Source organism: Trachemys scripta, chromosome 11, assembly GCF_013100865.1.
Source record: "Trachemys scripta elegans isolate TJP31775 chromosome 11, CAS_Tse_1.0, whole genome shotgun sequence".
Classification (NCBI taxonomy): domain Eukaryota; kingdom Metazoa; phylum Chordata; order Testudines; family Emydidae; genus Trachemys; species Trachemys scripta.
This window is the reverse complement of record NC_048308.1, coordinates 56,023,899-56,037,156: the sequence shown is the minus strand read 5'-3', so window position 1 is coordinate 56,037,156 and position 13,258 is coordinate 56,023,899. Positions and strand designations below refer to the sequence as shown.

At 45.5% G+C, this 13,258-nt stretch overlaps 1 protein-coding gene across 1 annotated transcript in view; it reads right to left on the bottom strand.

Moving 5' to 3' along the window:
* LOC117885114 (aldehyde oxidase-like) overlaps window positions 1-13,258 on the bottom strand; it is a gene marked incomplete in the record, with an annotated part of 182,419 nt that overhangs the window by 127,705 nt on the left and 41,456 nt on the right. The window contains 4 exon segments of the mRNA XM_034786274.1: window positions 1,329-1,416; window positions 2,189-2,322; window positions 3,412-3,536; window positions 4,542-4,638. Coding sequence (XP_034642165.1) covers window positions 1,329-1,416; window positions 2,189-2,322; window positions 3,412-3,536; window positions 4,542-4,638 — 444 coding nt within the window.

Sequence of the window (13,258 nt, the reverse complement as noted above, 5' to 3'; positions counted from 1 at the left end):
TGGTCTCTTCTGACCTTAAAGTCTATGAATCTGTGACCAGAGCATGGTGGGAAGGGGAGGTGAGAAAGGTACTATGGGGTCTACAAACCCCACATAAAACACAGGCAAGAAGGGGTTAAGAACCCTTCCTACCTGCAGTCAGCAAAAACTACCCCATGCTGGCTCAGCTGTGGGAAATGTCAATTATGAAGAGACAAGCCCACAGCTGCTGTAGCTAATGAGGGGAAGCCCAGGTATAAAGAGGGAGGAACAGGATGAGAAGTGGCAGATGACCTTGGGACTTGAAGAGGACAACAGTTCTCTGTGCTTGCACCAGGCTGCCTCTGAGACACTTATAACCCTCTCGAACTGCAAGGGAGGTAGACAGAGATGATAGCCCTGACAGCCAAAGGTTTTCTGACTCTTATGTTTATAGACTCTGACTTTTTTTTTTTATTGATTTGATTTAAGTCAGTGTTGCCCAGGCTACCCTGTCCATCACTGCTGACAAGAGGGCAGGAACTTCTATAAAAGTTTTTACTGATAATCAGGTCAGAAAGAGGCCTTGGGTGAAGTAGAGGTTGTATTCAGTAGCTGGAGGACTGGGTTGTAACCAGAGGTGCTGTTTTTCCTGACTGATTCTGTGTTTATGTAAAAACTTAGTGGTTCCTCTGTTTGAACCTGTGCACAGCAAGGCCTCAAGCGTAAACGTGTGCAGAGAAATTTTGTTGGGCCAAGGACTCTTTATGCATTCCAGTTTCCAGAGAGAAAGAAATAAAGGGAGAAATTATGGGAGGAAGAAGACATGCAAGGAGTAGAAAGAAATGAAAGCAGAGATATAGGCAGGAGCAAGGAGGCAGAGTTAAAGTTGGTTAGCAGACCTTACCGCTGAATTTCCTAACTAAGAGTCTCAAATTAAGGCTGAATTAATACAGCTGTTTGCATTAATAGACCTACTAGTTAAAAACAATATTAACTAGTTGTAAGGATAAGATTTTGTCCCGGCGGTAATGGATTCCATTACTTTCAGAAACTTCCATGATATTTTCAGCTTCAGCCCTGTGCCCTGAGACGGGACGGCTAGAGCTGTCAGCCAGCAGAGGCCCTGGAGCTCTGAACCGCTGCAGGTGATGAGGGCCCTGGAGCTCTGAGCCGCTGTGGGTGGTGGGGACTCTAGAGCTCCGAGCCGCTGAGGCTTTTGTGAATTTTTGTTTATTGCCCGCGACCTGTCCGTGACTTTTACTAAAAATAAGCATGACAAAATCTTAACCTTAACTACTGGTATTGGCAAAATCCCATTCACATAAAGTGGACTGATGGTTTGGGCACAGCATTTTTCTTCCACTTACTTTATATTTGCCAACGAGAGGGTGTCGGCCCCCTGTGATTAACATATCATTCCCCCGGTCCAGGATAAAACGAACCGCACGACCAGTTCTAAATTAAAAATGTAAAAAAAGGGGGAAGGAGGGTTACACTTCAGACAAAGTTACAGACGCTACTAAAAGGATGGCTATTTCCCAGGGGCCCAAATCTAGCAGAGCACAAAGGATGTGTTTAAATTTAAGCATTGACTTAAGTGCTTTGGTGAACAGGGATGGACTGAAGCACCTGCTTAATTTTAATGGGATTACTTGTGCATAAAGTAGGCACTATTTATATGCTTTGCTGGGTCCAGACCCATGACATAATCTTCTTTTCCCTTTTTGAAAAACAATGAGTTAACTAAGTGCAACTTTCTTGTGTAGACACTTATTTTGGTTTTAAGAATGCCTTATATCAATTTAGCTCAAATCAGTAAGGAATCAATATAGGCTAAATCAATATAACACTCTTAAAACCAAAATGAGTGTGTCTGCACCAGAAAGTTGCACTGAGTTAACTAAATCAATTTTGAAACTGATGTAGCAAGGTCAGTACAACCCCTATGTGTGGAAAAGATCCCCAATCTGACAGGTGGGTAGCTCCCCATAAGCTTGTCAAGAATTTTGAGAGCATTTCTGGCTGACACCAGTCTCAGCTCTGTTTAGATCGCATCGCCTCAGCCCAGCTTATAACCCTTCAAGAGTAGAGAGTAAAATAAAACTCACTGACAGGTTTTTGTGGCTTGTTAGCTAGTATAGTGGGAGCACCTCTGGGAAGGGAAGGGACCTGGTGGGTAACTATTATTCCTCCCCTTTTCTCTCTTACAACAGGGAGCCACACTTACTTGTTTGCTGCCACTGCAGCAACACATGCCAACAGACCAGCTTTCCCTACTTTCCCACCGAAAGCTCCACCGATTCTTTTTACATGGCACATGATCCTATTGGCTGGAACTCCTAAACATGAGGCCACCATTTCCTGTAAAGTCAATATCCCTTTTTTATAACATTGCAATTTTAAAGGGACCCTGTCAGCTCAAATCTGGCCCAAATTTAAGTTTTGCAAAAAAAGTTTATAGAAAAGACCAAGCTATGTCTCCATGATTTTCTTTCTAATTCCCATGGAAACATCTATTTTTCAACAAATAAATACCCCCAAACATTTGCACCCAAATACTGCAACAGGGAGAACCTGAAAGTGAAACTGGCTATAGACAATTGTCCAAGCTAAGAGAAATGCAGGAAGTAAGCAAAATCCATAATAAGGACATTAGATTTTTTAAATGTTTGGTTTTAATAATCTCGGCCTTATTAGTCACAGATGAAGAAATGTGATTGACAGTGTCCCTCATTTATGAAACACAGCCAAGAAAGAATGCAGATTTTTGTTATCAGTGATATAAAAGTAACACACACAGAAAATGGGAGCTGAACAATGGGCAAAATACACCTAATACAAAATCTCAGCATTTTGTTCAAAATGCATTCTGCTTCACAAGCCATATGTGTAGCTAAGAAGAGACAATCTGCTCTACTAGGTTTTAGCCCAGACATGAAGAAGAGCTCTGTGGAGCTTGAAAGCTTGTCTCTTTCACCAGCAGAAGTTAGTCCAATAAAAGATATCACCTCACCAACCTTACCTCTCTCACGTTAGATTTTGTGAATTTCCCCTTTATATTTCTGGCAGTAGGCAGTTGTCGCCACCCCAGCTAATGCACGTACAAAGCACTGAAGAAGATGGGAGTGGAGCGTGCTTAGCACTTCATAGGGAGAACTCTGTACCTTAAAGGATCGTGCCCTAGAGCACAGACTACTTTCAAAGGGGACTGAAGGGCTTTTACACACTCCTTACCTTGGTGCCAGAGAGATCAGTGCACAGCTGATGGGTCAGCGGTGCTGAGCTGGCATGCTACTGGTGTAGTGGAGAGCAATGGACATTGGATAACCCAACTGTGTAATTCACATGTTCCTACTGCATCATAAACAGTTTAAGATGGATTTTCAAACCACACACAAAGAGCTATACTGTCAAGTCTTTAAAGAATTGCCTAAAAAGGCTCTCCATTACCTGGATAAGTGCTGGATGCTGGGTTGACACATACACGTCCATTTCTTTATCCTCTCCTTTTGGCACAACAAGCGCGCACTGAGTCTCCATGTAAAAATGTTCCTGTCCCCCGATGTGGATCTCCCCTGTTCCAAAGATAAAGACATAAGTGTTGCTGATAGGCTGGGGGGTAAAAAGGGGAGGAACGAGGAGGCTAGGCCAAGTATGCACATTACACAAAACCTAAGACTCAACGTACTTGATCAACACAATTGCTGGTGCTACCATTGTTAAGGTGCAACCAGGCAAGAGAAACCAGCTGCAGCAGGTGCAACATCTAGCATAAAAATATGAGCCAAACTCTCTGCTGGTGTAAACTGGCCCTGCTCCATTGATATCAACAGAACTGTGCCAACTTACACTACCAGATAATCTGCCACACATATTGTCAATATCAAGCTAAGTGTCTTGAGTCTGGGATGCGGAAGGCTTGAGAGTGCTGACAGGATCTTGAGCCAGCTTGTGTTAATCAAATCAGACGTGGAATACAGTAATTTTTCTGCGGAAGGGAAGTGCTATTCGTGGTTGTTCAGGATCAGCACCAAACAAGCCAGGTCTGATGCTGGGGAAGAAAAGGAGAAATTTGTGGTTGAAAGGGAACAGACTAGCAAGAGGGTAAAATCCAAATTCTGCAGGACATATGTCAGCTGTTGTTAGTCACCTGATTGGTTTCAATCGAGCTATGACAGTTTACACCAGCTGAGGATCTACGCTCTGCAACTCCAAAGCCCCACCAAGTATTCTGGATCAATATTTCCATATCGTAGATTGTCACTTTTGTATCACAGTAAAACAGAGACAGGAAAGTCCATGGTAAATAATGGGAGGATTATATTTTTTCTCATAAATTAATCAGATAGTAGTGCTATACTGGTGTTGCATAGTAGGCACAGTACATCACCAGTTGCACTTAAAAGGGACATGGGAAGGAGCAATTTAAGTGCCACTCTTTGAAAGTCTGTCCCTATAAATTCTGATGAAGATTTGACAATTTCCATTTTGCCCAGATCCATTTGGTTAGTATCAGACTTCAAACTGGCAGAAGCTCTCATAAACCTCCCTCCATCCACTCAACACATTCTGCATTTTACCTTCAAGTATTTGATCAACAGTTTCAAATGCTTCATCGACATTTCCTTGTTCTAGTCTTCTTTGTGGCTCAAAGAATGAATTGTGCTTTATAGCCTCCTGCAGTGGTGGAAAACACACACACAAGTTTGAGAATTTTAAATATTCTCTTTTTTTCCACAGCATTTTATTATCAATATGATTGCCGTGCACCTTACATAAAGATATGGGGAACTGGGTACCAGAGAGAGAGTTATCAGACTACCAAATTCCATCACAGTATTCCAGAAGTTTAGGATTTTATAGATTGGACAAGAAAATGTTGCTGTGACTCAATCTTGCATTACTGATGACCTCTGCTTTCCTACAGAATGCTAGTGCAGAGGTATTTTATTAATTACACTGGTCTACAATTTTTGAGAAGTCGTCTGCTTCAGAGATAAAATGTGCTATTTATTATGTATTTTGATGTGCTGAATTCAAATATGACAATTAAAACAACTGATTCACTACTGTTTCTAAGATATTTAAGTTTTTACATTTTATGTCTATGTATATTGTGTAGATAGTAGAGTTTTAATCATAAATTGTAAACCTAGGTCTTTTCATGTGTTTATGGTTGCTTTACATGATAATATTTTACCTGTCCTGTTTATGTAGCACTTTAAAAATCAGCAAAAGGGTTATATAAATAAAATTTATTCTGAAACAAAAGGCAAAAAACTATTATGTACATAGTTTAGTCCTATTCAGTGTCTACTTGGCGCTTCTTGGCTTGTCTCTTGTATTCATTAAATGGAGCATCTCTTGTCACTGTCCAGCAATAGTCTGCAAGCATTGATGGGCTCCATTTGCCCTGATAGTGTTTCTCCATTGTTGCAATGTCCTGGTGAAATCGCTCACCGTGCTCGTCGCTCACTGCTCCGTAGTTCGGTGGAAAAAAATCTAGATGAGAGTGCAAAAAATGTATCTTTAGTGACATGTTGCAACCAAGGCTTTTGTATGCCTCGAGGAGGTTTTCCACCAACAACCTGTAGTGGTCTGCCATGTTGTTTCCGAGAAAATTTATTGCCACTAACTGGAAGGTTTCCATGCCATCTTTTCCTTGCCATGCAGTGCATGGTCAAATGCATCATCTCGAAAAGTTCACGAATCTGAGGACCAACAAAGACACCTTCCTTTATCTTAGCTTCACTTAACCTTGGAAATTTTCCACGGAGGTACTTGAAAGTTGCTTGTGTTTTGTCAATGGCCTTGACAAAGTTCTTCATCAGACCCAGCTTGATGTGTAAGGGTGGTAACAAAATCTTCCTTGATTCAACAAGTGGTGGATGCTGAACACTTTTCCTCCCAGGCTCCAATGACTGTCGGAGTGGCCAATCTTTCTTGATGTAGTGGGAATCTCTTGCACGACTATCCCATTCGCAGAGAAAACAGCAGTACTTTGTGTATCCAGTCTGCAGAACAAGCAAGAGAGCAACAACCTTCAAATCGCCACAAAGCTGCCACTGATGTTGGTCATAGTTTATGCACCTCAAAAGTTGTTTCATGTTGTCATAGGTTTCCTTCATATGGACTGCATGACCAATTGGAATTGATGGCAAAACATTGCCATTATGCAGTAAAACAGCTTTAAGACTCATCTTCGATGAATCAATGAACAGTCTCCACTCATCTGGATCGTGAACGATGTTGAGGGCTGCCATCACACCATCGATGTTGTTGCAGGCTACAAGATCACCTTCCATGAAGAAGAATGGGACAAAGATCCTTTTGACGGTCACGGAACATGGAAACCCCTAACATCACCTGCCAGGAGATTCCACTGCTGTAGTCTGGAGCCCAACAGCTCTGCCTTACTCTTGGGTAGCTCCAAATCCCTGACAAGGTCATTCCGTTCACCTTGTGTTATGAGGTGTGGTTCAGAGGAGGAGGATGGGAGAAAATGTGGGTCCTGTGACATTGATGGTTCACGACCAGAAGTTTCATCCTCTTCCTCTTCCTCGTCTGACTCAAGTGAGAATGATTCTGGTGCATCAGGAACTGGCAGTCCTTCTCCGTGGGATACTGGGCGTATAGCTGATGGAATGTTTGGATAATGCACAGTCCACTTTTTCTTCTTTGACACACCTTTCCCAACTGGAGGCAGCATGCAGAAGTAACAATTGCTGGTATGATCTGTTGGCTCTCTCCAAATCATTGGCACTGCAAAAGGCATAGATTTCCTTTTCCTGTTCAACCACTGGTGAAGATTTGTTGCATAAGTGTTGCAGCATATGTGTGGGGCCCACCTCTTGTCCTGATCTCCAATTTTGCAGCCAAAATAAAGGTGATAGGCTTTCTTAACCATAGTGGTTATACTGGGCTTTTGTGATGCAAAAGTCACTTCACCACAAACATAGCAGAAGTTATCTGCACTGTTCACACAAGTACAAGGCATCTCTGCTCACTTTGGCTAAACAGAAATGTGTCCCTTTGCAAAATCAAACACTGACAAATAAGAGAGCATGACACTGTATGATTTCTAGAGCTGATATAGGGCAATTTGTTCAGCAGAGTGATGTAAGCTTCGTTATGATTGCATCATCCATGACTTCTAGGAATAACATGATGCAATTCATATCATGTATGACGCAATACCAACTTCAGATTGCATCATTCATTGTTTTACCTAAAAAGCAAGTACTGTCCAAACCCAGTCATAGATTTATTCATAGATCCAGTCAAAGATGTATTTTAGTCATTTCTGGTTTAAATTGAGATCCTTTCCCTTTATAACTCACTTATCCTCCGCCATTCCCAAGTCAAGGGACTTACATACTGACCCAATAGCATATCTTGAAAACTAGAGCCAATCAACAATTTTAAGCATAATTTTTGTTCTCAGTGACCCAGAATTAGTAAAATTTGACTACATTTATTTCAGAAGCATTTTGGCTGTAGAGCAGTGTAAGTTCTCCAGCAGCCTGTTTCTTTCTTTGCCTCTCTGTAAATGTTGATTATTATCAATTGAAATACTTTTTTGCTGGTCTGTGCATGGTGGAATCGACACCAACGTTTACTGATAAAAAATCGAATCCTTCCAAGCCTCACTACGACCTCCCTGTTTCCCAGCAATTGTGTGGCTGCAGGAGTGCCAGCAATGATGCAGTCTGGCTCAGCCAGTGTTGCCACAGGGTTATAAAACCCTGTTCTGTTGAGCAAAGCAGGGCTTCATGAGTCAGTTGGAAAACCCCCTGAGGATGGTCTACACTTGCTCTTGTCAGAGGGTTTCAAAGTCCATGGAGGTTGGACATCTAACTCCGTAGGTACTTTTGAAAATTGCTCCCAATGCTCTAGCTGGTGCTTGGGCAGCTGGAAAAGAGACACTGGTTTCTAGTGTAGACAAAGCCTTGTGCCCTAGGAACTGCACTGAGAACTCAGTTCCGTTAGGGTAGCAAACAGTTGTGTTGATAACTTATCACTGCAGACCTGGGTCACAACCACTCCAGCAGCCTGCCGGCTCCTGCCAGTCCCTGAGCCGTGTCGCCCTTTTCTGCTCCCCATGCTTACTCTGCAGGTTCTCTTGGGATGGTTCTTTTCCTTGGCAGAACTTGACTTTGTGACTGGCCCATTTCAGCCTGTTGCTCTCTCCAGATCTCCTCCCTTAATTGGAAATAACACTCATGTTTATAATTCATCTGCAGGTGATAATTAATCCCGGCCCTGAGTTCTGCAGCAGACAGTCTGGTTAAGAATACCTCACTCGTTACTGTCAGGCGCGCGCTCCCAGACAGTGAGTCATCCATGCGAACTCGAAGAGCTGTTCTGTTACACAACCAGTGAAGAGACTTGATGCTGCACCTACAGTCCCGGGAACTTTATTTCTGGCTTTGCACTTGCAGTCATCCTTTGGGTACCGGGACACGTGCAGGCTCTGCAGGTGGAATGCAAGATCCCGTGTGGAAAGGTGAAATTCTTACCAATGGAAATAGACGTGGCCAACTCTTTCATAGCACTAGCTGGGCGTTCTCACTAGAGTATTGCAGATGTTGGGGCAAGTAGCTGCGAGATTTTGTTTGTTTTGAGGGGTTAGAAAAAATGCAGCTAATATGATGTTGAGTTGTCTCAAACCAGACTTGGGGCACTGGTTAGGAAAAGGCATTTGTCACAGGTGAGATCAACGGTACACACATTTCTGGTTTAAATTGAGATCCTTTCCCTTTATAACTCACTTATCCTCCACCATTCCCAAGTCAAGGGACATATATACTGACCCAATAGCATATCTTGAAAACTAGAGCCAGTCAACAATTTTAAGCATCATTTTCGTTCTCAGTGACCCAGAATTAGTAAAGTTTGACTACATTTATTTCAGAAGCATTTTGGCTGTAGAGCAGTGTTATATTATTCCCCCACTGTTTGACAGCTGTCCAGTAGGACTCTCCCTAGGACAAAAAGGGAAGTCTGGTTTGTGGTGAGGAACAGAACAGCTTGTAAGTGACCAAGATGGAACAGAAAGAGACTGCACTATATGGTTAAGGCCTTGGCTACACTTGCAGATGTACAGCGCTGTGAGTTAAACCTGACTTCGTGCAGCAGAGTAGGGAAAGCACTGTAGTCTGTCCACACTGACAGCTGCCCAGCACACTGTCGTGGCCACATTTGCGGCAATTGCAGCGCTATTGGGAGCGGTGCATTATGGGCAGCTATCCCACAGAGCACCTCTTCCCATTCTGGTGCCGTGGGTAGGGGGCGTGGGTGTGGGGCATTCTGGGTCCTGTCCCAACACCCTGTGATGCATCGCTTTGCATCCCAAAATCCCTTTGTTTCCATTCATGTTTGGCGCCATCTTTCAACTGTTTCTGTGCAGCACGATCTGTCTGCGGGAAATGGAGTCCGAACTGCTGAGGCGTATGCCAGCACGTCACGTTTGGCTGTCAAACTATTCCTTAAGATCCAAAGTGACAGTGAGGAGTCCGACGATGCTATCGAGCCGCGTAACGCATACGACACAAAATTGCTTGTGGCATTCACGGACATGCTCAGCACCATGGAATGCCGCTTTTGGGCTTGGGAAACAAGCACCGAGTGGTGGGATCAGATCGTCATGGAAGTCTGGGATGATGAGCAGTGGCTGCAGAACTTTTGGATGAGAAAAGCCACTTTCATGGGACTGTGTGAGGAGTTCACCCCCACCCTGCGGCGCAAGGACACGAGATTGAGAGCTGCCCTGCCAGTGGAGAAGCGGTGGCTATTGCAGTCTGGAAGCTGGCAACTCCAGACAGCTACCAGTCGGTCGCAAACCAGTTTGGAGTCGGAAAGTCGACCATTGGAATCGTGTTGATGCAAGTTTGCAAGGCCATTAATCGCATCCTACTCAGAAGAACCGTGATTCTGGGTAACGTGCAGGAAATAGTGGATGGCTTTGCACAAATGGGGTTCCCTAACTGTGGAGGGGCGATAGATGGGACGCACATTCCTATTCTGGCACCACCCCACCTAGGATCTGAATATGTTAATCAGAAGGGGTATTTCTCTATGGTTCTCTAGGCGCTTGTGGATCACCGTGGGCGTTTCATTGACATTAACACAGGCTGGCCTGGAAAGGTGCATGACGCACGCATCTTTCGGAACACTTGGCTGTTCAGGAAGATGCAGGCTGGGACTTATTTCCCAGAGCGGAAGATCACGTTAGGGGAAGTTGAAATGCCCTTTGTGATCCTTGGAGATCCCGGTTACCCGTTAATGCCATGGCTCATGAAACCCTACACAGGGAGCCTTGACAGCAGCAGGGAACAGTTCAACTACAGGCTGAGCCAAATGACTGTGGAGTGTGCCTTTGGCTGTTCAAAGGGCCGCTGGTGATCTCTGTATGGGAAGCTGGACTTGGCCGAAAACAGCATCCCCGCGGTTATATCCGCATGCTGTGCCCTCCATAATATTTGTGAAGGGAAGGGTGAAAGCTTCACTCAGGCATGGACCTCCAAGGTTCAACACCTGGAGGCTGAATTTGCACAGCCAGAGAGCGGGGCTATTACAGGGGCCCAGCGCGGGGCTGCAAGGATTAGGGATGCCTTGAGGGAGCAATTTGAGGCTGAAAACCAGCAGTGAAGTGCAGTAGTTCCAATCTTTAGGGAATCAGTGTCTGCTAAGCAGACAAGCAGACTTGCATGGCCTGTTTATTTCCTGGGCTAAGGAGTCTTTTACTTTATGCAATAATAAAGAATGTTTTCAAAGCCAAAAAATCCATTTATTGAAAAGAAAAAAAAAATTATTTATTGAAAAGAAACAAGGGGGTGGGGTGGGGAACAGTACAATCACAGATTCGCGTATGTCCTGTCTGGTGTGCTGTGCAGTGAGTGCTGCATTTCAGGACAGCTATACTGCATGGTAATGGGGGTTGAGTGCAGAGGGTAAGGGTCGTGGTTTTCAGGGCTGGGTGGTGAAGATGCTGGTGTTGGAGGCAGCGGGTGGTGTGAAGAACATGGAAGTTGGGGAAAGTGGGTTGGAGGTGACAATGGGGCACAACGGAAAGAGTTTTGGGACAAGGGCTGCAGAGGGGGGTGGCGTTTGCGTTTGCGGTACTGCTCCTCTTTCTGCATGGCTACGAGCTCCTAGATAGTGTCTGCTTGGCGCTCCAGGATGCTTATGAGCCTATCAGTGCTTTGCCGCCGATGCCCTGCGTTTTCCTGGCGGATCCTGCTTTCTCTCTCCCTCCAGTTCTGTGCTTTCTCATTCTCTTTAATAGATTGCCGCATCACTTCTTGCAGCATGTCTTCTTTGCTTTTTCGCGGTCTCTTCCTGAGTCTTTGCAGTCTCTGAGCAGGCGATAAGAGGGACGGCTGAGGTCTCAAGGTTGTTGCTGCTGTATAGGCAAAATGCAACATTTAACAGAGGCAGCATTGTTTATACCAGACAGAGTAATGATTCCCCCCGCACTTAGGGAGTAGAAAACACACAGGGTCTACACAATAGCATAATTTTCCCGTCCGAAACAGAGCACACATATCCCACGGCAGCCTCAAAATGGTGAGTAAGGGGGACTAATTGTTTCAGGGCTGCACTGTCCTCTGGGTTTCTGTGCCTTGGGGAGAGCCAACATCTTCAGGGGGCAGCTACACTGAACACTGTCCCAACATTTTCCACAGGAGTTCGTCCTGGACAATATCTCGCTGCTGAGGGTGATCTGGGAAGCAAGGGAGGGTCTTCTACTGCAATGCAGCTTCCGCCCTGGCCCATATGCAGCTTGCCTGTGTGCAGCAATGGTCCCTCCGCCCCTCGTGGCACAGTGGCGCGGACACGTTAGCCTGGCTGGGACAAGGACCACGGTGGCTCTCCCAATAAACCTGCACAAGCGCATTGCACACATTCTGGATGAGACATTCGAGGAGATTACCGAGGTCAATTACCACGATGTGATAAACCACATCAATGCACTATTCCGCATCTAGGCATGCATGCCTAACCCTCCTCTCCCAAAGAGCCCGCACCGAAAAAATTCCTTCCCGAAAAAAACCCGCTTACCGGGAACCTGCTCTTCTGTTTGTCCTCCACCAAGTACCAGTCGCTGCGACTGGCTACCTTCCTCCTGGCTCGAGAAGAGCTCCTGGCTGCATGGCTCCAGGGATTCCATCCGGTCCACCACCATCACTCCTGTTTTCCTCCTCCTCCCCACCCCCCACACCGGCTCTGTCCATGGTGGTGCTCGGAGTGGAGGTGGGGTTAACCCCAAGTATCGCATCCAGCTCTTTGTAGAATCGGCAGGTCGTGGGGGTAGCACCCGAGCGGCTGTTTGTGTCACGGGCTTTGTGGTAGGCACTCCGCAGCTCCTTCACTTTAATCCTGCACTGCCGGGCATCCCGGTCATGGCCCCTTTCCATCATGTCCTTTGATACCTTCCCGAAGGTATCGTAACTCCTACGGCTGGAGCGCAGCTGGGACTGGACAACTTCCTCCCACCAAACACTGATGAGGTCCAGCAACTCGCCATTGCTCCATGCTGGGGCTCACTTGGCACGTGGAGGCATGGTCACCTGGAAAGATTCGCTGATAGCACTCCACACCACGCCGGGCTGAGCAAATAGGAAGGGGATTTTTAAAATTCCCGGGGAATGTAAAGGGTGGGTCACATGGTTGGTTACCTGAGGCCAGGGCAGTAGAGTTTGAACTAATGACCAGAGTGGCTAGAACAGGCACTGTGGGATACCGCCGAATAATTCTGGAGGCCATTCACAGCGCATTGGGTGGCCACACTGGCGTGGCAGCGCAATACTCGCTATTCCTCTCGGGGAGGTGGAGTACATGCAGCACTGCAACCACGGAGATACAGCGCTGCAAATGCCTTGCCAGTGTGGACGGGGAGTGAGTTACAGCACTGGGGGCTGCTTTACAGCGCTGCAACGCGCAAGTGTAGCCAAGGCCTTAGATAGGAATAGACAGCATGGACTTTGCTTCTCAATGCTTTTCTTCTCCTGATATGCAAGCCAGTCTCTATCACATCAGGGGAGCACACACTTCAGTCAAACTCCCCAACAGTAATGGCTACTCTAAACAAAGACAAGTTCTCAACTGCCACATAACAAAGCAAGTTTCTAATATACAAGTTGCTAGGAAGAATGTCTGTCTAGGCAGTGTGGTATGAACTAGGCTCTAGTATAAGTCAAAATCCGCCCTGTACTTCAACCCACTGAGATCTGCGAGAGGCTGCTAATATTTTATTTAAGCAGTGAAATGGGGGAGAACAGGCCCCATTTAATTT